The sequence below is a fragment of the Ictidomys tridecemlineatus genome, chromosome 6, assembly GCF_052094955.1.
Source record: "Ictidomys tridecemlineatus isolate mIctTri1 chromosome 6, mIctTri1.hap1, whole genome shotgun sequence".
Classification (NCBI taxonomy): domain Eukaryota; kingdom Metazoa; phylum Chordata; class Mammalia; order Rodentia; family Sciuridae; genus Ictidomys; species Ictidomys tridecemlineatus.
Genome location: NC_135482.1, coordinates 99,934,114 through 99,960,109, shown reverse-complemented (window position 1 = coordinate 99,960,109; position 25,996 = coordinate 99,934,114). Strand labels below are relative to the sequence as shown.

General features: G+C 34.1%; 1 protein-coding gene across 1 annotated transcript in view; it reads right to left on the bottom strand.

The window, feature by feature from the left end:
• Positions 1-25,549, bottom strand: part of LOC101972456 (C-type lectin domain family 4 member D) — a 32,811-nt gene extending 7,262 nt beyond the window's left edge. Inside the window, exon 1 of the mRNA XM_078015877.1 lies at positions 25,366-25,549. Within this exon, the coding sequence (XP_077872003.1) occupies positions 25,366-25,549 (184 nt within the window). The remainder of the gene's footprint in view (positions 1-25,365) is intronic.
• Between the last annotated feature and the right edge of the window lie 447 nt (positions 25,550-25,996).

Sequence of the window (25,996 nt, the reverse complement as noted above, 5' to 3'; positions counted from 1 at the left end):
AAACATTTTTATATACAAAACATAAAACTTGAAATCCATAAAAAGTTGAGAATTTGAGTACATAAAAATTAAAACTTCTATGTAACAAAACAACCTAAACCAATAAGGAATACATGAAAGAAAAGTCTTGTCCCAATATTACATCCATATTGTATAAAGAATTTCAAAATCAATTAGAAAACTGAGCAAAGCTTTGAGCAGAAAATATGCCCAAATTATAATTTGCTGAAATTATAAATGGTTATCAAGGTATACTCAATCAGGAAACATGAACTATAGTATTGTAGTGTGATTTTTCATATCAATTTGTAGAAGGAAAGTAAAAATTGCAGTGTTGGCAAGGATGTGAAGAAATAAATACCCACAGTGAGGAAACAAATGCTGCTGAGACTGTAAATAAAAAAAAATCTTTCAGAAATATCAATTCAGTAGATTTTATCCATTTTTAAACTCATTAATTTTCTACAAATAAAAGAATGTGCATTGCAGTTTTTAATAGCTGCTGTTTTATTTATGGAACACCATCAAATAGTTGTGAACAAAATGGACCTAATACTTAACATATGTGTTATCAATATCATAGATTCTAAATTACAATCAGTGTATATAATGAAATTCTATGTAACAGCTAAATAATTATGCATATCATTGTGTATTAGCATAAAAATTCCCAAGACATGTTGTTACATGAAAAGGCATTTTTCAGAACCACTATATAATGTGATCCCACTAAAGTTCACCTTGGTGGGTTGATGAGATTAAGCAAAACTTTAATTTTAAATTTAAATAATTTTTCATCAATTCTCCATATTTCTCAAAACTATTATTTAACATTTTTGCAACACAAATATTTTGGTGTCCTTTAAGTCAAACAAAATCAGAGTCAGAGTCTATGATATACCATGAGCCTGAGGCAGTGTATTTCTACACCCTCCTTCTCTCTCCCCCTTAAAAGAATCCATCCAAGCAGAATGAAGTGGTCCAAGTTATGCTACGTACAAATATGAATACATTACACTGAATTTCACCTTTATGTATGTCTATACAACACCAATTAAAAATAATAAATAATGACAAGTAAAATAGAGAAAGAGAAACAGAAGGAGAGAGGAGAGGAGGAAAAGAGGAAATACTAAGGACTAAAATGAAGCAAATGGTATTCCACACGTGTATGTTTGTGTCAAAATGAAACCCCCTTTGTATATAACTACAATGCACTAATAAAAGCATTTTTAAAAGAATCTTCCCAAATTACTCCCTTTCTTTTCACCTTACTTCTCTTTTATACTTTTATTATTCCTCTCTTGGTACAACCTACATTTTATAAAGAACTTTCTGCTACCCAACTCATCTGTCTCTTCACCAAGGTCATCCTCATTTTCTCCCACTGCTCCTTCTCATTACTATCTTTGATCTTTGCAATTATCATCAATTCACATTGTTAACTCTTAGTTATCATTTCCTCTGCCTCTTTAAAATTGAAAAAAGTACTCACGTTTACTCTGAGTTTCTTCAAGCCTCATTGTGTGTTTACTCTATGTTGACCAGTGGTCAAGAGGACCAGGAACCTCGTCCTTTTTTTTCAGGGTATATATTTCTTTTTGCAGAGAAATATGTTCATAAATACTTGAGATGGAACACCAATCTTAGCTTCTAGTGAGGTCAGAAAGTTCCCAGAATAACTGTTGACTCAAAAGAAGAAGTCTTTTCAAAAATTGGGGTTTCCCTTGAATCATTCAGGCAGACGGTGCAAAGTGAAAAAGGAAATTGAGAAAGAAATGCCCCAAAAGAGTTGGTAGACACTTCAATAAGTATATTGAGATCCTTGGTGTGTCATGTAAGATTTCACAATTTGTTTTTGTTCATCTAGACAAAACATTATTAATGCCCTAAAGGAAATAACCATTATGCTGGGTAAAAACGAAATACTCATCCCCTCATCTTTTTCTTTTCCTGGATATTGTCTTTTCAAAGGCAGTTACATGCATGGGGTAAACTCTGCCCTATGAATTTCCTTGAACCAAGTGAGACATTTTCTTCTAGATGGCAAAGACAAGTGAGCAATGAACAAAAGCTTTTAATGTATATTTTATATGTCTGTTGATGTGAAGACACAGAAGTCTTTGTTTTAGAATTGAGGGAAAGGTGATAAAAACTGTTCATTGAATTCCAGGATCTTCTTAAGTGAGAAAAAAATGGATTTCTAAGGCAAAGAAAAGGAAAATGGAAGATTCTGTGATACACACCAACAGGGCCCCTGACTTCACTTACAGTGGAGAGTGACTATTTGTTAGGTTAAAACCCTAACCACCCATATTATATCTGGAGATAGGACATTTGGGCAACAATTAGGATTAGACAAAATCATGAGGATTATGTTTTGGGATGCAGAGTGTGTGATTTGGCTTCCACACTGATTCTGGAATCAGTGCCCTTTTAAAAAGTACTCAGAGTGTTTGCACTTGATATATCTTGATCTCTCTCTCCCTCTGTCCCACCCACCCCCTCATTTTCTCCATGTGAGGCTACAGCAAAAAACAACCATCTGCAAACCTGAAGAGGGCCCTCACCAGAACCTGCCTACATTGGCACCCTGATCTCATACTTCCACCTTCATAACTGTGAGGTTGAGTGTTTGCTCCACATCCAATCTCTGATACTTTATTTTAGTGACTCATGGTGACTAATGCAAGTGTCTATCACTTTAGAGAGCTTTCTTAAAGTCCAGTTTCCAGAATATAGCCCTGTTTTAGTAAGTTCTTGCTTCACTGTGTCCAAACGACCTGATAAGGGAAACATAGAGGAGGAAAAGTTTGTTTTAGCTCATGGTTTCTGAGGTTTCAGTCTATAGATGAATATAGTCACCATAGTCTAGACCCAAGGTGAGGCCAAACATCAGGAATAAAATGACTAAAATATAATAACATATGAAAATATGCATTATAGCTTCCACTATGAATGCACTGAAAAGTTCAGCTTCTATTTAGGAATGTTTTTAATATCTGCTGTTTTACTCCAGTTTATGGAACACCATCAAATAGTTGAATGTTGACATGAAAATCTTTCTAATATCCCTGAATTTGTATGATCAATGATCATATGATCACATAGGAAAAACAATGTTAGTATTATAAGAACAATTTTTCAAATAAAATTTATTATTAACACATTAATATTTTATTTAAGCTATTCTTAGTTATTCTAAATGTAATTTTAATGAAGATCCTATTGTATGTTTATATGTTGAATTCTGAGTCAAGTAAAATGTACATTAATTTTGACCAGAATAAATGGCTCCTAGAAATAATGATTGTGAGAATTGTTGACTTCATAGTAAATTTTTACTTTCAATATTTAAAAAAGGAAATAAAATACCAGTATACATAAATATTAAGACAGTGTGGTATTTCAGAACAGCATGACCTTCTTTTTGCAAAAGGTTTTAAATAGCAAAGGTAGAAAGACAGAAATTAAACTATATCATAATTTTATTAGTTGCAGAATTCCTTGGTACACTAGAATTTATAATAATAGCCATAAATTTCATTTAGGTAAGCATATTTCACTCCAGAAAATTCCTACTTTGTAAGTTCTTCACAGCTTTTAAGAATACAGCACACCAAGTCAAAGAAGAAGAAGAAGAAGAAGAAGAAGAAGAAGAAGAAGAAGAAGAAGAAGAAGAAGACAGCACACCATCACATTTCAAGAGGGAAAAAAATGCACAAGGCTTATAATAAATTGTCCATTCTAAACATAATCAAAGATAAATTGTATTGATAAAAGAAGACAGTATTAGATAAAACTGCAGTACCTCAAAGATACATTGGTTCTTCAGAAATCTCTTTGAAAATAAGTGGTTTATTGCAATCCAGAAATTGAGTCTTATGAAATTATTGATATACTATGTGATCAAGCTTTGTGACTTAATGACTAAAAATTTAGCTGAAATAATTTTGATAAACTAACATTTATTATGATATACCAAATATCCATTCTTTGAGGTAATATTTTATTTTACCTCAGTTTTCTTCAAATGTTTGTTTTAACACTTAGCCATTTCACCTTTATTTATTCAAACAGTAGATCAATTTAAAAAAAAGAAAGTAGATCACGTAATACCTCAATGAGATGCAAGATGATACATCAGAGGAAGGCTGTATTCCTAATTGCTCTGTGGATTGGGATTCAAGCAGAGGTAGTACTGTTTCTCAGCAAGCTGGGTGAAAGAGGGACTTCACTAAAATTCAATATGGATCAGTCAGAGCATCTTAGAGATTCAGAAATTTGGGTATACTAAACAAAGAAGAAAGAGTACATTGGAACCAAGATAGATGTGGTAGCAGCTACAGAAACAGTGCTGGTTCACCAAAGAGGTCAGGAGAACATAGAGAGAAACACAGATTTGGTACAGAAAACCAGAAAAGCAGCCTGAACTTGGCTGATGCAGAGGTTGCTCTGTGCCACTGGCGCTGGCTACAGACAGCTGAAGCAGAAATCATCCTGAGGCAGCCATGCTACAACTACTGCTGTGGGAGCTGGGGAATCAGAGCAAACATTGCCACACTATTTCAGCAAGCAAGTTGAGAATCTGAACAGATAGGTGTGACTACACTCAGGAGTAACCCTGGGAAGATTGTGTTTGTGGCCAGTAGAGTGTGTGGTTTGGCTTCCATGTCTCCACAAGAAGAATTCTTGGGATACTCCTGAGATCCAGACTTCCCAATGAAATTAGCCACTGCAAGGCCAGAAGAGACACCACTCAACAAAGCCCCTGAGGCCAAATTAGACCTAGAAGAGAATTAGTTGTACAAGAGAGCAGAACTTTCTTCATAGAACCCTGCATCAGCCCCACCCTGGAAGTGAATCAATATGGTCTGTTCAGACTAAACTCCAACTGACAGTACTTCCCATTCCATCCTACCTCATACTGGTGAAAGGGGAAGCTGAGATTTATTTCAACCGTCTTCAGTCTTAGGACAGACATATAAACTGGCAGTTCAGAGAGCAATAAAAAATAGAAAGGAATAACAACTTCTAGCTCTTGCTCTCACTCTCAATACATAGCTGAAGAAGAAAGAAAGAAAGGAAGGAAGGAAAGAAGGAAGGAAGGAAGGAAGGAAGGAAGGAAGGAAGGAAGGAAGGAAGGAAGGAAGGAAGGAAGAAAGAAAGAGGGGCTGGGGATGTGGCTCAAGTGGTAGCGTGCTCGCCTGGCAAGCGTGTGGCCCGGGTTCGATCCTCAGCACCACATACCAACAAAGATGTTGTGTCCGCCAAGAACTAAAAAATAAATATTAAAAATTCTCTCTCTCTCTCTCTCTCTCTCTCTCTCTCTCTCTCTCTCTCTCTCTCCTCTCTCACTCTCTTTTTTAAAAAAAAGAAAAGAAAGAAAGAAACAGTGACCATCCATTCTTGTCAACTATTCTGACCACCTCAGTGGGAAAGACTCCTTCGTTTTTCATTAAGAATTCCATTCCCAACAGCCTCAAAAAAATAAATAAATGAATTACCTAGCAATAAATATAACCAAAGAGGTGAAATACCTCTACAGTGAAAACTATAAAACTTTGAAGAAAGAAATTGAAGAAGATGTCAGAAGATGAAAAGATGTCCCATGTTCATGATGGACAGATTGCTATTGTTAAAATGACCATACTCTCAAGAGCCATATACAGATTCAATGCAATCTCCATAAATATATCAGTGACATATTTCACAGAACTATAAAAATAGTCCTAAAATTCATTTGGAATAGTGAAAGACCTAGAAGAGCCAAAGCAATTCTAAACCAAAGAAGCAAGGCTGAAGGAACCACAACACTAGACTTCAAACTATATTACACAGCTATATTAACAAAAACTGCATGGTACTGGAATTAAAATAGGCACATAGACCAATGGTACAGACTAGAAGACACAGAGACAAGCCCACATATCTACAATCATCCAAGCCTTGACAAAATAACAAAAACAAACACTGAAGAAACAACAGCCTTTTAAAGAAATGGTGCTGGGACAACTGGTTATTCCTATGTAGAACAATGAAACTAGACCTTTATCTCTCACCCTGCACAAAAACCAACTCCAAATATATCAAAGGCCTAGGAATTAGACCAGAAACTGTGCAACTCCTAGAAGAAAATGTAAGATCAACAAATCAGCATATAGGTACAGCCAACAACTCTCACATTAGGACCCCGAAAGCTCAGGAAATATAATTTGGGATGGCATCAAATTAAAATGCTTCTGCACAGCAAAGAAAACAGTTAAGAATGTAAAGACAAAACCTACAGAATGAAAGAAAAATCTTTGCTATTTACTTACCTCATAGAGAATTAATATCTAGAATATATAAAGATCTCAAAAAACCTTACACACAAAACAATCAATAAGTCAATTAACAAATGGTCAATGAATTAAATAGACTTTTCTCAAGAAATACAAATGGCCAACAAATATATTTTTTTAAAAGTGCAATATCATTAGCGGTTAGGAAATGCAAAAATAAAACTACACTGAGATTTCATCTCATCCCAATCTGAATCGTAATCATGAAGAATACAGACACTAATAAACACTAAAGAAGATACGGGAAAAAAAGAAACACTTTTTTAATATTGTTGACATTCTAAATTAATACAACCACTATGAAAATCAGTATAGAGTTTCCTCAAAAAGCTAGGCATGGAAGGACCATTAGACCACTTGTCAATATTTATACTGAAGAATTAAAGTCATCATACTACAGTGATACATACATACTCATGTTTATACCAGCACAATTCACATTAGCTGAACTATGGAAATCAGCCTAGGTATCCATCCATGGAAGAGTGGCTAAAGAAAATATCGTGTATATACACAATGGAGTTTTAATTCAACCATAAAGAAAAATGAAATTATGCCATTTGCCAGATGGAACTAGAGACCATTATGGTAAGTGAAATAAATCAAACTCAGCAGGTCAAGTATCTTATGTTTTCTCTCATATGCATAGATTATAGAGGAAAAAGGAAAAGGAAGTTGGATGTAGGGATCTTGTGAAAATCAAAGGAATATCAATAAAGGAATGGGACTAGGAGGTAGAAGAACAGAATTCTAGTTTTAAAAGCTGAATCTCTTTTCACAAAGAATTGTCTGTTTGGGGGGAATTTATTTATGTTGTCACAGACACACACATTAAAAAAAAACTTTTTAAAACCGTTTCCAAGGATCTGATGAGTTTAATAAGAACAAAAAACATACAAATTTTAAAAGTAATTTCAGTCGATCAAGTTAGGAAAGAAAATGTTGGCACACCTACTGATTCCTGTAACTATGAAGACAAGCTACATGGGGGCTTTTGTGTACAAATAAGCTACTGAGTGTTAATGTGGAGACAATGTGATTTCAATGATGAGGATGCAGACACCAGTCTTTCAGGGGCTCAGTCTCTGTATGATGCTGACCCCTATCATGTCATGCTAAAAAACTGATGTTTGATTATCAACATAACTGAGTACTGAAAGTACCTGAATTACATATTCAAAGGTCCCTAGGCCTTGTGTTTCTTTACCTCAAGGAAGGTTTGTCAGGAAGGCACAAAAAAGAAAAATTTACTTATAACAAATGATAACCATTTATCTTTTGTTTTCCAGTAAATTGAGGTATTGGAGTGCTTGGGTGAAGATCCTATAAAGAGGAAGAAGGGGGATTTCTAAAAACTTTGATAAGAACAAAAGTTGCCCCATTCCAGCAGCCCTTAGAACTTGTATCCCATATCCTGCCAGGCTCCCGAAAGTGAACATGGCACAATCAGTGAGACTATGGTGCAATGAATATTAAAAGTCCTCGTTTTTCTGGATATCACATAAGTGTCCTGGATTCTCATCACATCAACTGCAATTAAGGAAAAGCAGCTCCAGAATAATAGATTGAACTTCTTACTTGGCTGGCATAATAGGGGCTTAGAATCAGGCTTCTTTTTAATTAAAACATATACTGCTTTTAGCACATCCAAGTTGATAGACTAAGAGTTACATCTAAAAGGATAAAGAGAAAGTCACAGTATACAAGAAACAGTAGATCAGAAACACAAGAGTTGGGAGAGGAAGTCTATGTATGACAATTGTGGAAAAGCCTAAAGAATAACAAACTAGGTATGGAGCAAACAGAAGGGTTCTGAGAAGACCAGATTAAACAAAATACCATATAATAAAACAATTGAAAGAACAAGGGTATAACAGATACATATTTTTCAAGGAAAGGTAACAAGCAATATTAGAAAATAATATAAGGCATATGAGAAAGTTAGGGTTTAAATAGGAATCAAATTAAAATTTAGCTTATGTTGAAATGATTAATTCAATTGAAGCAAATGGAATCAATTCATGTTGCATAATAGAAGCTGTCTCCTCTAAATGAATCAGAAATGGCACAATATAGAATGTGTCAATGACTCTAACAAGATAAAATTAAAAGTGTGACTGACTTAAGAAATAAAGGGCTGGGGCTTGGACTCAGATGCACTGTAGGCCCTATGTTCCATCTCCAGTACCACTGCCCGCCCCCCCAAAGAAAGTAAAAGGGTAAATAAACATGAAGGAATTGTAGAAACAATCATTCTTATTTTAGTGAGATGTAACAAATAAATAGATAGCCAATAATATTTTTTAGAATTATAGAAGTAACCAATAAATTCACTAAAAGTAATAATCATCACGTAATTATCAAAATTTGAAATAAGAAAAGACAAAGATAGAAAATTGGAGAGCAGAATTTAGATGGAATTAAGGGAGTACTGAATTGTAATTTTCAGAAAAAAAATATATATAGAATCATGGAAGAAATTATTAAAACTTTAAAAAAATACTAAAAGAACTTGTATATGCACAGTAGGATAAGAAAAGACTATTGCTTTTCATAATCAACACTTTGGAAATTTTTAAATTATTATCTTGTACATATCTTATTTTGGTTTTAATTTTGTTTAATCTTATGATAGGCCTGTATGATGTCAGAGTTTGCAATCTTTTTATTGTTCCACACTGCCCAAACATGGGGGGGGGAGGTTAGGTAAGAGTGCAAACCAGCACAATGATTAGAGTATGGCAATGGTAGCATAATCCCCCTAGATTGTTACAGCTCAGGAAAAAGAATGGGAAATCTATCGCACAATGTCCGGAAAGTGTATCTAACTCAGCTGGGGTTGAAGATAGTGTCAGTTTCTGAGTGAGTCCTACTCAGCTGCAATTCAAGATGAAGGTCACTATTGAAATCAGACAAGGAATAGCACTGAAAGCATTGATAAAAGATCATTAAAGGTACAAAGAAAAACTAAAGGAGAGATTAAAAAAGATAGAATGTTGATTAGCAATTTGCAGCACCGAGTCCAAAAATTCATCAAGAAAACAGTAATGAAGTAACTAATAGAGAAATCCAATCATATTAAAGGGAGCCAAATGAATGTGCCAGGAAGATGAGAATAGGGAAAGGAATTTCAAAATTTACAGAAAATATAAGTGCCTCACACTGAAAATTTTAGGATTATAAGGAGAAAAAATAATTTCAGTCCTATCAAAAAATCAAACAGTTTATAAAAGGGCAATGACCATAAATAGACATTTCTCAAAAGAAAAACTGTGTCCAAAAAATTATGAAAATAATGTTCAACATCCTTAGTAGTCAGAGAAATGCCAAATCTGAACTGAGATTTTAACTCACTTCACTTAGAATGGTAATCCTCAAGAACACAAATAAAAAAAAAACTGCTGCTAAAAATATGGGTAAAAAGCTTCACTTAAATAGCTGGTGGGACTGCAAATTAGTACAATTACTTTATAAAGTAGTATAGAAATTCCTCAAAAGACTAGGAATGAGGCTACCATGGAATCCAACTATCCCAGTCCTTGCCATTTATCCCTAATAACTAAAATCAGCATATTATGTATGCATACCAATGTTTATAGAAGCACATTTCAAAATAGCCAAGATATGGAACCAACCTAGGTGCCTTTCAATAACTAAAAGGATAAATAAAATGTATATATGCACAATTTGCTGGTAAATGGATAAAACTTGAGAACATCATGCTAAGTGAAAGAATCCAGACTCAGAAAGTTAAGGGTCAATGCTCTCTTTCATATGTGGGAGATAAACAGAGATGGGAATAAAGAATTAAGAAGGGGGTGCCAGTTATCTCATGAAGATAGAAGGAAACCAATAAAGTAGATAAAGAGGACTGAGGTGGAGGGAGGAGAGGGTGAGGTAAAATAGGGGGTAATAAAATCTATCAAATTATTCTATGTCTATGTATAATTATACCATACATCTTGGTATTGCATGTAATTATAATAATTACATAATATAATAATAATGATGATGATAAATGGAGATCAGTAGAGTAGAGCAAGTAGGTCATATGAAGGAATAGGGGACAGGAAGGCATATTCCCTTTGTTGAAGACAAACAACAAAGGGAATATGCTATGTCCTATAATTGAACAATTTATAATATATGCTTGTTCAAATATGGCATAATAAATTCTACTATTGGGTATAATTATAATTAATCAATAAAAATATGCTGAAAATAAATAAATATCAAGGTTTTATAAAGCAGAATGACATCCTATCATTTTACAGGAAAATGGATGGAACTGGAGGGCATCATACATGCTGAATGAAAAAAGTCTGACACAGGCAGACAAGTATCAAATGTTTTCTCTCATATATGAAAACTAAAAAAAAATAAAATTAAAAAATGACCTAAAAATAGAAGAGGAACTGTTAGGAACTGGGAAAGGAGAAGGCAGAGCAGAGAGAGGGGAGAGGAGTAAAGAAAAGAAGGAAAGATGAACATGACCCATATATGATATACACATATATGGAAATGTCACAGTGAAACATTATTTTATAAAATTATACTAAAAAATAATTTTGAGGAAAAAAATTATAGTTCTGGAGGCTTGGAAGAACTAGATGTCAGCAGGTTTAGCATCTAGTAAGGAAAAATAAATAAATAAGTATGGAGGATTTCCACAAAGAAATTGTGAAGAATAAAAAAGAAATCCCTTGGTCAAAAAACATAAGTAATACTAAGTAATATACCTGTAAGAATATGGAGTATTAGCTGATGTCAGTTATAGCCATTGATCATTATGGAAAATGCTAAAGCAACAAATTAACTAATGTTGATGTGCAGGCACTGTGCTAAACACTGAATTAAAAATTAGCATTTTTAATCTGCACCAAATGAAGTGCTATTATTATTCCTCTTTTACAAATAACATACTTAAGGCTTTGAGGGGTTAAAAACTTGCCCATGTTCCTGAACACTGCCAGAGCATGCTAGAACTGAAATTCAGATTTAGATAACATAGGATTCAAACCCACATTGCCAATTACTATAGTCCTGTGAGAAAACAATCTTTTATCAAATTAAACATCACTGACAGATAAATTGTAAACATAGAGTAACAGGGAATGAAAAACATCTAGTGCTCAAATATTGTAAATCATGGCCAGACTAATTAGAAAGGAGTCTGTACAAATTAGGCATAGACTATGAGTATGGGGTTCAAGTTTAAGATGGTGACAGCTTTGAAAACAAAGCACTGCAGGTACTATGCTTAAGATAAATGGCAAGAACAGGAGTATAAGGTGAAAGTTTATGTTGGAGACAGTTTTTAAAACTTACTGATTTATACTTAAGATAAATGTCATAAATTCTATTCCAATTGTATTCATTGTTGAAGACAAACAACAAGAAAGCATCAACTGGTGCAAACAGATCCCACAACTATCGAACCAAAAGTAACTGAGACCCTCATTTAAATACATTTACATGTTAAAAGATATGACTGGGGAGCATATTTTGGACACTTCAAAAATTGAATCAAGCACAGTAAGAGGATTCCTTGAAGCCTATATATATTTTAATTTCTATCCCCCAAACAATCTCATGCATATGTTGTTCACCCCTTGTCTTCTTGGCCAATCTGTCTATGGGTTGGTCCAGTTTGCTGCTTGACTCCTCTATCTGTGGGGTAACCACCTTGTTATGCAAATTAGTATAATGAAAATTTCTTTCTAATGTTCTGTTAGCTATGTTTTATTTCTATCCTGCATGAGTTAAAAGACCCACTGATCCAGTGACACAAGGAGGCAGAGAAAGGAACACAAATATACCGGCTACTATGATGGTGAAACTTGCAGCAACAGAATGGAAACCATAACAATGACTCAGTGATTCAGTGATAACCCACAGCTTCCTCTTTGGGAGAGAAGTTGAAAAAAAAAAAAAGCACTGTTCTGGGACAATAAGCTTCCCAGAGATCAGAGGCCAGAATAAACTAAAAATGTTTGCAAGTGAATATGTCTAGCAGTAAAGATTTACTTTTCTTCTCCAAAGTGTACTGATACATCCTACATGCCAGGCTATAATAAAGGACATAAATCATATTACTTTATTAAAGTAGTAAGCCTGTATCCATATGTTAAGGCTACTGACTGTCTCTTTATATGGAAGACAAAAACCTTAGGAAATAGAAATTAGATATTTATATCTAGATTTCGTTTTTTGGTCAAGGCATGCTTAGCTTTCCTTTCAAGGTTACAACAGTTGCCCCAAACACTATCATTTTTTATTCCATTCGAATCCTTCTTTGTTTTTCTTTCTTTAACTTCTAGTTATCAAGATAGCCTGTGTATTATATTATCTTTTTATTCACAAATAAGAGAAATAAGCTGGCTAAATATTGCTAATGAAAAGGTAAATTTACCTCATAAAACTAGGAATGGAACCACCATATAACCCAGCTGTCCACTCCTTGTTATCTATTGAAAAGAACTAAAAGCACATATTATAGTGATACAAGCCCATCAATATTTATTCATAATAGTTAAATTATGGAACCAGTCATGTGCCCATCAATCAATGAATGGATAATGAAAATATGGCATATATACACAATGGAGTTTCACTCAGCCATAAAGAAGAATAAAATGATGGCATTTGCTGATAAATGGATGGAACTTAAGAACATAATTCTAAGTGAAATAAGCCAAACTCAGAAAGTCAAAGTTCTGATATTTTCAGCACATATATGGAAGGTAGAGTAAAATAAGTGGTGAAGGGGGACCTCATTTTCAATGTATTTTATTTTTTTTCTAAGATTAGTGATTTGTAGTTTCTTTCTAATGCTCCAAGAAGTTACTTAGAGCTGAGTACAGTGATGCATGCCTATGATCCCAGCCCTTGGAAGGCTGAGACAGAAGCTTCATAAATTTAAGGTAAGCCTCAGCAACTTAGTGAGGCCCTAGGCAACTCCATGCATCCCTGTCTCAAAATAAAAAAATAAAATATGAGGGGGATGTAGCTCAGTGGTAAAGCACCTTGAGTTTAATTCCCATATGGAAAAAAATATTCAGAATGATTTTAATATCCTTCAGGTTGCTACAAATTGTTTTGTAAACTAGTTTGAAATTTATCTGAGAGAATGTTTTTTTGTGAATTTGAAAAGAATGAATATTCTACTATTCTTGGGTATCAAGTTCTCTATATGTCTTTTAGATCCATTTGATGTAATGTTAAAGACTGCTATTATCTAATTTTCTAATGGAAAGACATATTGTTACAAATAGGGTATTAAAGTCTCTTGCTTATAATTCCTTCTCCTTACAGATCTTTAATTGTGTTATATTCCAACGCTTTGTGTTGAGTACATACATATTTGTAATTGCTATTATATTCCTGTTGATTTTTTTATCATTAATACAGTAATGTTTTGTGTTTCCTATGGTAGTTTTTTACTTAATGTCTACTTTTTCTGATGTAAGTGTAGACAAAACTACTCTCTTTTGGTCACAAGGTACATGCAATATATATTCCATTTCTTCAATTTTAGTTTCTGAATCCTTAATTTTAATGTGCATCTACTACAGACAAAATATATCTGAATCTTGTTTTCATCTAATTATCTATACATTTTGAAGAATAGATTTTTAATTCATTTACATTTAATCTAATTATTGATATATATTTTAATAAACTTCTGTGTCATTGTGACCAAACACCTGACAAGAACAAATTAAGGGAGAAAATGTTTTTCTGAAGCTCGTGATTTTAGAAGTCTCAGTCCATTAATGGCCAACTTTGTTACTCTGGGCCCAAGATAAGGGAGCATATTGTTGAGGAAGGGCCCACCAGAAGAAAGCTGCTCAGCTTATGGAAGAAGAGAGAGAGAGGAAGAAGAGGGGAGGAGAATTCACCCTTTCAGATCACTCCCCCAATATCCCACATCCTCTGGCAATGCCCCATCTGCCTATAGTTACCACCCTATCAATCCATTCAAAGTAGGATGGGATGAATAAGTTATAGCTCTTAAAATGCAATCCTTTTACCTCTGAATGTTCCTGTACTAACAGAAGCCTAGCGGGGAGAGCTCCTATACAAACCATAACATTAGATAAGGACTTATTATCACTATGTTGTTCAATGATTCCTATATGTTTGTTTTCTCTGCCTCCCTTGTTATCTTCCTTGGTGACTGAAAAATTTTTGGTAGTGAAATACTTCTTTTCCCTGTTTCTTTTTGGGGTTGTTACTTTAGTTTAGTTGGCTGATTTCTTATGGTTGTGGTTGTGTATTTGTTTCTTTGTTTGTGGTTTTCACGGGCATATCTAAAAATTCTTATAGTTATTTATAATAAAAATTGTTTGAGTTAAAAAATTAATTTCAAGTGTGTACAAAAACTCTTTATGCCTTTATTTCAACCCATAAAAACACACACTTTACTGATGTTAAAGTCTATTTTTATTTTCTTCATCCATTAGCCAATTTTTGTGATTAGTATTATTCTGATTTTGTCTTTTAACACTGCTATTATTTTTAGTAGCATATTATATTCCACTCATAGGGAATTACTTCATTCTGTATTTCTTTATACATTTACCTTTCCCAGTAAGACTTATGTTTTTATAATCTTTCATGATGGATGATCACTGTCCTTCTATTTCAACTTGAAGTACACCCATTAGCACTTTTTCGAAGTAAGTCTAATGGAAATGATCTTCAGTTTTTGTTTGCCTAAGAAAGTTTTTATCTCTCCTTAATTCTGATAGGACAATTTGGAGGGTACAGTGCTCATGGTTGGCAGGTTCCTCTTTTCACATTTGAATATATCATCCAACTCTTTTCAGATTTGCAAATTTTCTACCCAAAACAAAACTTAATAGTCAATTAAAGATTTTTTTTGTACAATGTCACTTGTTGCTTTTATAATGCTCTTTCTTGGACTTTTGCCACTATAATTTTGTGCCTTGGTATGTTCAACTTATTTCAGATCCCCTGGGCTTCATGAATATGGATGTTCATTTTCTTCTCCAGATTGTAGAAGTTTTTAGTCATTATTTATTTACACAATATTTTTTCCCATTTTTTTTGTATTGTCCTTCTTTAATTCCCATAATGCATACATGGTTTTGCTTGCTGTTGTCCCCTTAGTCACATAAGCTTTCTTTAATTCTTTCTTCTTTCTTTTCCAATGGATGCTTTTTAATGACTTGTCTTCAAGTTTGCTGATTTAAGTCTGTTTTTGAAGTTCTCTATTGATATTTTCAGTTCAGTCCTTGTATTCTTTGACTCCAGAATCTCTATTTGGATCTTTTTTATATGGCTTTCATCTATTATGTCTCATTTCAATCATATATGGTTTCCTGGTTTCATTTAGTTGTCTGTATTACCTTGTAACTAACTGAACTTTATTATTATTATCATCATCATCATTATTATTATTAATACCTACTACATTTCATGTACTTCATAGATTTTAACTTTTTAGGTTTATTATTGTATCTTTATTCTGCTTCTTTGATGGTGTCACTTGTCTCTGATTCTTCAGGATCTTTATACCTTGCATTGTTGTTTATGCATTTAAGCAAGGAGTCACCTTTTCTAATCTTTGTATACTGGCTTCAACAGGGAAAGCTCTTCATCTGTCAGCTCATCCAGAAACTTGGGATGGGCATGTGCTTGGATGCTTGGGTGGGCAAGCATCATGGTAGTGTCTACCCAGGTGGGCCCAGAGCAATGGATTGTGGGCAAGTGGGCCTGGTGATAGTATCTACATTGAAGTCAGACATACAGTTCAACCTTTCTTTCTCTCATTTGAGAACGCATAAGCCAAAGGGTTATCTCTACAGACTACACTGTTTAGGTATGCATTGTTAGGACAAGCACTGTTAGGTGACATAAGTAAAGTGAAACTGCTTAATCTTTTCAATGATTCTGTATTTGTTTCTACACTCTGCTCATTTGCTATAGCCTTTCACATGAATTCTGGAGCTGTTTTGAAGGTATTTTTAATCCTTTGATGGTGATAAAAAATCTGTGTTTCCTTTGGAAGTTAAGTACTAGAGCCACCTATCTCATCATCTTGCTACAATATTCCCTTCTTTCAGTTCTTAATAACACTCATTGATAACTATCCTCATCATATTAGAAGTAAGGGAAACATAAAATATATTCACAGTCTGTCACTCATTGCCCCAAAGTAAAAAACCTTAAACTTAAATGAACTTAAAATTATATAAATTGAGATGGTATAATATTAAAATCTTTGGCTCTTCAAAATAGGAGTATTTTGAATCCTCACCATGTACAGACAATGCTTTCTTCTTAATGGGAACATAAACAGAAATCATGAAGGAAAAAAGTAAAAAAGAATGTTTAATGTGGTATATCAGTGTCCCAAAATGCAGTAGATGTTATCCACTACTATTATATTTTACGTATTTTATCTTCAAAATAATTTTTCCTTATATCAAGAGCACAGTGTTCTCTGTCATCTTAGATAACACTATTAAGGATTTTATTTCTGGGATGTACTGACAGAAAATATCAAACTTACAACTGAAAAATTAGGTTTCAAAATACATTGACCTTCATGATAAGTGAAATAAGTGATATGCAGAAAGACAAGCATCACATGTTTTCTCTTATGTATGGAAACCAAAAAATTAAATTAAATTAAAAGACAGCCTCAAAGTATAGAGGGGCTTTCAGGGAAGGTGGACAGAACCAAGAGGAGAAAGTAATGAGGGAAAGCAAGAGAAGGAAGGTGGACATTGTCAAAGTATGATACTTGCATGTATATAAATGTTACAGTAAAACTCATTAATGTGTTAATAATTATAACAATGAGAATACAATTACAGATGCTTCTCAACTTATGAAGCATTTATATACTGATAAACCCATTGTAGGTTGAAATTATCATAAGTCAAAAGTGCTTTTAATACACCTAACCCATTGAGCATCACAGTTTAGCAACGCAATACACTGTAGACTATCAATTGCTTATTGTTCTGATCAAATGGCTCATGGGGAGCTGCAGTGGCTATCACTGGACAGCATCAGGAAAGAGTATTATACTCCATGTTGTAAGCACTGGAAAAACTCAAAATTCAAAATTTGAAGGAGAGTTTCTACTAAATTTTATCACTCTAGCACCATGATAAAGTAAAAATAAATCATAAGTTGAAACAGCCTACACCAACCATACTAAACCTCATATACTTGGTACAAATGAATTGCTTTTCAGAAATACTTCATTTATTCTATTTTGCAGGATTTCCATGAAATTTTTAAGTAAATTCTAGTTGTCAGCTGAAATTGTACATCTTAATCTAGTCTCCTATGAATGCTAACCATAAACATTTTATATTTCATGTCTGATAGCTCCAATATTTGGATGTACTTTAATTCTATATTATGGAATTGCTTATGGTTTCAGGTATTTGCTCATTTTCCTTTATTAATTGAATAATTTAATGTATAAAAATGGCTTTATTTTAAAATTATTAAATAATTAATTTCTTAACTATTAAAATAATTAAATCATCCTGGTTGAGAAACTTCTAATTTTTTTCTATTTTCTCTAGTTGCTGTATGTGGAAATAAACAATAATTAGGAAATATTTATTTATTTATCTAGTACTAGGTGTCAAGCACAAAAGTGTTATAAGTTTGGGAGCATTATAAAATAGTCTGTGACAAGTATAGAAAACCTCATTTGAAGGAGTTATTTTCCAAATATAACATGATCAGTCAGAGTCAGATTTTAAGGCTAATCATACACCAAAGACAATAATCTTAAACAGAAAACTATGGAAGTTTTCATCACTGACATTTCATTTTGATAATTCTGATTTTAGAACTGCCACAATTTTATTTCAGAGTCATCTAATAAAGTTTAAAAATTTTTGAATTCACTTTATTTTATTAAATAACTCCAAATTACAATTATAAATACCAATTTTTAAACAAAATTTAAAAATCTTATAAGATGTATTTCCTACCTGTGCCCACTCTGGTAATGAAATAAATCAAAACCATCTTATTGGATGAGTTTGTGCCATGGACAATTAAAATGAATAATAATTATGGGTTCCCAGTTTAATTTGAATGAGAATTTGTTCTCTATGTAACAAACTTTGTGTATAATTAATAATGAAAAACAAAGTCAGCTATTTGCACCCTTTATATTCTTTTCACTGCCACCAAATAATTATAAAAATGCTACTATTTCTTTTTTATTTTTTTAAAAAATGACAGTGGAATGCATTACAATTCTTATTACACTTATACAGCACAATTTTTCATATCACATAAAGTATGTTGACACCAATTCATGTCTTCATACATGTACTTTGAACAATGATGTCTATCACATTCCACCATCCTTGCTAATCCCCTTCGCCCTCCCCTTCCCTCCCACCCCTTTGCCCTATCTAGAATTCATCTATTTCTCCCATGCTCACCCTTCCTACCCACTATGAGTCAGTATTCTTATATCAGAGAAAACATTTGACATTTGTTTCTTTGGGATTGGCTAACTTCACTTAGCATTATCTTCTCCAACTGCATCCATTTACTTGAAAATGCCATGATTTTGTTCTCTACTCCTGAGTAAAATTTTATTGTGTATATATACCACATTTTTTTATCCATTCATCCACTGAAGGGCATCTAGGTTGGCTCCACAGTTTAGCTATTGTGAATTGTGCTGTTATAAACATTGGTGTAGCTATATCCCTGTAGTATGCTCTTTTTAAGTCCCTTGGATATAGACTGAAGAAAGGGATAGCTAGGTCAAATGGTGGTTCTATTCCCAGATTTCCAAAGAATCTCCATACTTCTTTCCATATTGGCTGCACCAATTTGCAGTCCCACCAGCAATGTCTGAGTATACCTTTTTCCCCACATCCTCTATTATGAAGACAAACAACACTTATTGTTGTTTGTCTTCATAATAGCTGCCATTCTGACTGGAATGAGATGATATGTTAGAGTAGTTTTGATTTGCATTTCTCTAATTGCTAGAGATGATGAGCACTTTTTTATATATTTGTTGATTGATTGTATGTCCTCTTCTGGGAAGTGTCTGTTCAGGTCCTTGGCCCATTTGTTGACTGGGTTATTCGTTTGTTTCTTTTATTTTTGGTGTTTAGCTTTTTGAGGTCTTTATAGATATTATTGCTCTATCTGATGTGTGAGGGGTACAAATTTGCTCTCAGAATGTAGGCTCTCTTTTCACCTCCCAGATTGTTTCTTTTGCTGAGAAGAAACTTTTTAATTTGAGTCCATCCCATTTATTGATTCTTTGTTTTAATTCTTGTGCTATAAGAGTCTTATTAAGGAAGTTGGGGCTTAATCCCACATGATGAAGATTAGGGCCTACTTTTTCTTCTATTAGACACAGAGTCTCTGGTTTAATTCTTAGGTCCTTGATCCTCTTTGAGTTGAGTTTTGTGCATGGTGAGAGATAGGGGTTTAATTTCATTTTGTTGCATATGGGTTTCCAATTTTCCTAGCACCATTTGTTGAAAAGGCTGTCTTTTCTACAATGCATGTTTTTGGCACCTTTGTCTAATATATGATAATTGTAATTTTGTGAGTTAGTCTCTGTGTCCTCTATTCTGTACTATTGGTCTACCAGTCTATTTTGGCACAATACCATGCTGTTTTTGTTTCCATTGCTCTGTAGTGTAGTTTAAGGTCTGGTATAGTGATGACACTTGCAAAATACTGCCTTTTCTGATAGAAAAAAATATATTAAAAATTATATTTAAAAAGTTTTGCCTCATTCATGCAAAGACAATAAAAAGAGATTATTTTAGAGTACATTACCAAGAGCAAAATAAGCATATAAAACAGGCTCAAAGTATATACAAATGTTGGAATTATAAGACATGAAATATAAAGTGTTTCTCCAAAAGATTCAAAAACTATACTTTGTAAAAACACTTAACACATTTTTTATTAAAACAATTTCAGTCTCAATAATAGGACAGATATTGGTAATACAGAAATTAATACCATGTGATCATTGTCATAAAAAGTCAACTATCTGGCCAGGAGTGGTGTCATATGGCTTTAATTCCATCAACTCTGGAGGATGAAGTAGGCCAGACAAGAGTCAAGTTCCAGGCCAGACTCGATACTTTAGCAAGTTCAGCCTCAGCAACTTGGCAAGATCCTGTCTCAAAATAAATAACAATAATATTTTTTTTAAGAAAAGGCTGGAGATGTGGTTCAGTGGTAAAATTCCCCTTGGTTCAATCCCCACTACTCAAAATAATAAAAAGTCAACTATCTAGACAACAAAAAAATGATAATTTCATTTAAAATTTTTGCATTCCAAAGTCTCTGACCAGGCACAGGTTAGCCTTCACCAGAGCTAATAACAGTTTTTAGTTTTTCTTTAACATATCTACATAGTAACTGCATCTCTGGTTAAAGGATCTTCAACTAACCAAAATCTGGTTAAATATTCCACAAACCACCAGTCACCTGAGATTTAGTCACATGACCTCACTGAGATCATCAGTTTCCCAGCAGAGAACACTCACAGACATCCTGGTGAATTCAACTCCAGTGATGGTTATACTGATTAAAGAAAGAATTTACCTCCAACTGAATTGATCAAAAGACTCATAGAATTTTAACCTTAGCTATGGGAAAATTGGTCATTTGTATTGCCAATATTTAGGCAGAAAGTTACCTTTAAAGACTGCTCACTTCTTCTCAGACATAAGAAGTCTGTTGTTTTTATTCTTAATGAAAAGTATTCCCATATTGCACTTGGGGTTGGGAAGTAACAGGAAACACTCTGGCTTTAAGTCCATTCCACTCTTTTTTAGTACAACTTTACCAGGTATACAGCTAGTATTTTGATTTATTCTTTTGTTCATAAGTCAGAGAGGAATAAAGTATTGCTAGTTATAATCTTTAAACTCTATTTTTTGGGGGGTTTGGGTCATTTTTTTTCTTTTTTAGAGCTGGGAATCCAACTCAGGGCTTCGCATATGCAAAACAAGCACTTGCCACTGAGCTACAGCCCAGCCCTTTAAACTCTAAAATACATGTCTTGATAATGGTTTAGACAAAGCAGGAAAAGAGAAGAAAATTAAAAAATATATATATTCTTAGAATTGAAGATGTAGCTTGTTGATAAAGAATTTGCCTACCATTTGCCTAGCATGTCTGACTTCAGGGCTTAAAAACAAAAGTATTCTTAGATTTATATTGTATACACCTGCCTGATCACTTAACTTTCATAAAATATAAAACACTACAAGAGGTAAAATTTTGTTGGTGAAATCATTTCAAAATATTGACTTTGCTTAAGATCTCCAAGTGAGGTAGCAGGATCTGCTCGGAGTTCAGAATAGAGTGCAAGCTAAAGGGAAATTAGATATCAGAAGTCTGACTACTTATAGAAAAGTGGAATCTTTCAATAGGATTGCATTTCAAGGCAGGCTAGAAAAGTCCCTTGTCAACTTTCCATCATGCAGAACTTCAATGAATCACTAGAAAAGAGAAAGATGACTTGAGAGCCAGAAAGAGGTCTTCAAATGCTCTGTCAGGCTAGAGAGCTCAGTGTTCATCAAATACACCAAATGTCATCTTCCCACAAAGCCCTTTGGTCCTGACAGCTCATATTTATTCTCTATCATGTTTTAAGATGAAAATAGGGCATCATGATTCTGACCCAATTTTCTCCAATCCTCATAAATACATCACTCTTCTCTATACCCAGCCCCAGGAAAAGAAATTGTAGTGTCTTGGAACCTGGTTGCATTTGCTTATGCTACTCCATTATTCTTAGGATTACATTTTTTCTATGTCTAGACTGTTTGCATCTCCATATTTCATTATAGCTGAAAAAACTCATGGGCTAATAAAAATAACTTATGGGCCTTTTAAAAGTTTTTGAAGTTTTCTGACTCCTGGTACATAAAGAAACTGTTAAAGAGTGTTTTCTAATTAAACAATAGAAATTTTAGTGTTTGATATATCTTAAGTGTCTTATAATAAAACTCTTTGTTCTTTAGCAAGAATATACCAAAGTGTTCTTCTCAATTCTTCATTTTATTTCTTCACTCCTTTTATTTATTTTCATTCATTGGTGACTTAACACTATTTAATTTTTGTATATTTCTCTTAATCTAAATATGCATCCCAAATCTAATCACCTTGATTAATGAAGTACTTGTCAAATTCAATTCTCCATACCACTTGAGCTTGAAAAACTAAATAAAACTAACTTTGATTTTGGTACTGTTTTTTTTTCTATTGCAATAAAGTCTGAGAAATTTTTTTGCCAGTGATGTTTTGTAGTGCTGATTTTCTAGCTGTAAATTCTTTTAACTTTTGTTTATTATGAAAGGTTTTTATTTCATCATCAAATCTAAAGCTTAATTTTGCTGGATACAAAATTTTTGATTGGCATCCATTTTCATTCATATCTTGAAATATGTTGTTCTAGGATCTTTTAGCTTTCAGAGTCTGTGGTGAAAAAAATCTCCTATTACCTTAATTAGTTTTCCCCTATATGTAATCTGATTTCTTTCTCTCATGGCTTTTAATATTCTCTCCTTATTACATAAGGGCATTTTAATTGTAATGTGACTTGGTGTGGATTTATTGTGATTTTGTACATTTCGAATCCTGATGTAGGGTTCTTGAATTTGGTTTTCCAATTCATTCTTCATGTTTGGAAAATTTTCTGATATTATTTCATTGAATAGATTGTTCATTCCTTTGGTTTGGACCTCTATGCCTTCCTCTATCCCCATAACTCTTAAATTTGGTCTTTTTATGCTATTCCATACTTCTTGAATGTTCTGCTCATTGTTTCTTTCTTCTTTTTTATTATTGTTGTTTTTTTCTCTCTATCCTCAGCAAGAAAGCCTGGCTCTTCACATATGCTGCTGATGGTTCAGACTCTTCACCTGACATAACCCATGTCTGCCCTTCAGATCTCTGTTATACAAGGCTGATGACTACAAGAAATAAACAACTGGTGGGGAAGGCCTGCACCTACTACCCACATCCATTATTGAACCCCCCTAGCCCCCTCACTGTTTTAATATGGGCATATGATAGATACAGGATCCTTCAGAATTCACTGGATCTGTTGCCAAACAAGGTCATTGCCATAGAACTCCGACCACATCTTTCAAATACACCTTGGCTGGGGAATTTTCATGTTCTGATTTCTTGGGATGGACTCTACAATCTAGTATATGTTTTTTTCTACATTTAATTACATTGAGTGTAGTACAATTAATTACATACTGTTTCTATGGCTCATAAAAGCTATATGACATTTAACACAGACTTTGTCATAATTCTATAAACAATTGAGGAAATTCTCCAAGGAAGTAAGCTATCAGCACAGGGCATGAGTAAGGAAATGCCAAATACATGGTAGAATCCCAGGGAATTGTTACACTCTTTGGGGATATAAGGCTTATTAAAAGCCCAAAAGTTTGGTTTGGACACATACAATTAAAAACAAAATATGATTATAATTGATTGTCTACCCAAGTGAAATCTGCTCATTGTTTCTTAACAATTTCACTGTGTGGTTGGTCTAAATTCTTTTCAGGATTATATATTTTGTCTTTGTTGTCTGATGTCCTGTCTTCCAAGGAGTTTACTCTGTAGATGATGCTTTCAATTGAACTTTTAATTTTGTTTATTGTTTTTCTCATTTCAAGGATTTATGTTTGGGGTTTTTTTTAGATCCTCTATTTCCCTGTTGAGGTGATCTTTTGCTTCCTGTATTTGTTTATGTAACTCCTTGCTGAAATGATCTTTTGTTGCCTGTATTTTCTCTCTTACATCTTCCTTTGGTTCACAGAACATTTTAATTATGTATATCCTGAACTCCTTCTCTGTAATTTCTTCAGCTGTGCTAGCCATGGATTCTAATAGTGTAGTACCTTGATTTGTTTGAGGCACTTTCTTCCCTTGTCTTTTTATGTTGCTTATGCATCTTCCCTTCTAGAACTGTGGGCCCAAGGTATTATTTTTTTTTACCCTATAGCATTTTAATGTTCCTGTAGGGTTCCAATACCTTTGCTTTCTGAGGAAGGACAATGTTAATAAATCCCAATATCAACAATATACCACCTATAAACAATTCTTTGCTATTAAGACATTTACAGTTTGGTCACAATGTAAAGAAATGTTGAATTTGATTATTATTTGTAACATAATCAGTAGGTTTACAGGTTCTGACAGTGGACAATGAACTGGGGGTGAAACAGTAGGAAGTGAAGATATAGAGTTAATTTATCTTTGGAAGCATGAATGAGAAATCTAATGAAGAGGGCTAGTAGCAAGAGAATAGACAGGAAGAATTTGGGGTAGACAAGTACATGGAATGACAGTAGAGTACATAAAACAAACACACATGTGTATACAGAAAAATAAAGGATGTTAAAATAGTAAAAATTGAAGGAGAAAAAAAGGCATATACAACATACCTATAATATATTATTCAGACATTTCAGTCCTCAAAATCCTAATTCATGCAAAGTAATTGGTTTCCCATATGTTGGGTATGTGAGGGCGGGGAGGTGGGAGGGAGAAGATAAAGAGAAAAAAAAAGCCTCGAAGGAAGAAAGCAGGATTGTTGATTGTTTGGAGATCAGTGTCTTTCGTGCTTCCCTTCTCATCCAATAGGTGGGATTTTCTGGTATCTCAACCCTCAGGATGGTGAAGGTGACCAGGGTGGAAAGGCTGGCCCTGGTGCAGGGTGCCTGAAAGTGAGGTGTGGCACACACCAGTCCCTGAAGGGTGACTGCATCTCAAGGGTCTCTTTTTGGGTCACTTGTGTGCCCAGTTCTATCTCCCAATCTTTCCTGAAGATTTCCCAGTTCCTGGTCTCTCTGTTTGTCTCCAAACTTTTGCACTATCTCCTTCTCCCTTAGCAGTTCCCAATTAAGGGACCTCTCTCTCCAGGGCTCCCATGGGCCACACCCTGGTCGCACTGTGCACCCTACCCACTGAGACCTGTTTTGTGTTGAGCAGTTACTGTGCAGGGTTACCTCCATTTGGAAGAAGGGGGAGTTGGGAACCAGGTACCTGGCCAGCTGGAGTTCCAATCTGGGAGCTGCCTCCACCAAATATGGTGAGGAAGGTGACCCAAGATGGAGGCGGTCCACTTCCAGCATCAGCGTGTCAGGTGGGGTAAGGCGGGGGAAACCTGGTGATGGCATTGTGCAATGTGTTAAGAGATGGGGTAGAGAGAGAAGATGGAAGGGGAGGGGAGGGAGGATAGTAGAAGATAAGAAAGGTAGCAGAACACAACAGTCACTAGTATGGCAATATGTAATAATGTGGATGTGTAACCGATGTGATTGTGCAATCTGTATATGGTGTAAAAATGGGAGTTCATAACCCACTTGAATCAAATGTATGAAATATGATATTTCAAGAGCTTTGTAATGTTTTGAACAACCAATAATAAAAAAATAAAATAAAAATATAAAATAAAAGAGATGAGCTTTGTTCAGTCCTGTGACTTTGGCTATCTTCAGAGCCTGTGAGATGTCCCCAGGTGCAGGCAGATTACCAGGTAGGTGACTATGGCAATAGCTAGCAAGTTGAGTCGCAAGATGGTTGCAATCAGGGGAGCCCCTCATTGGTAGATGGGAGTCCACAGA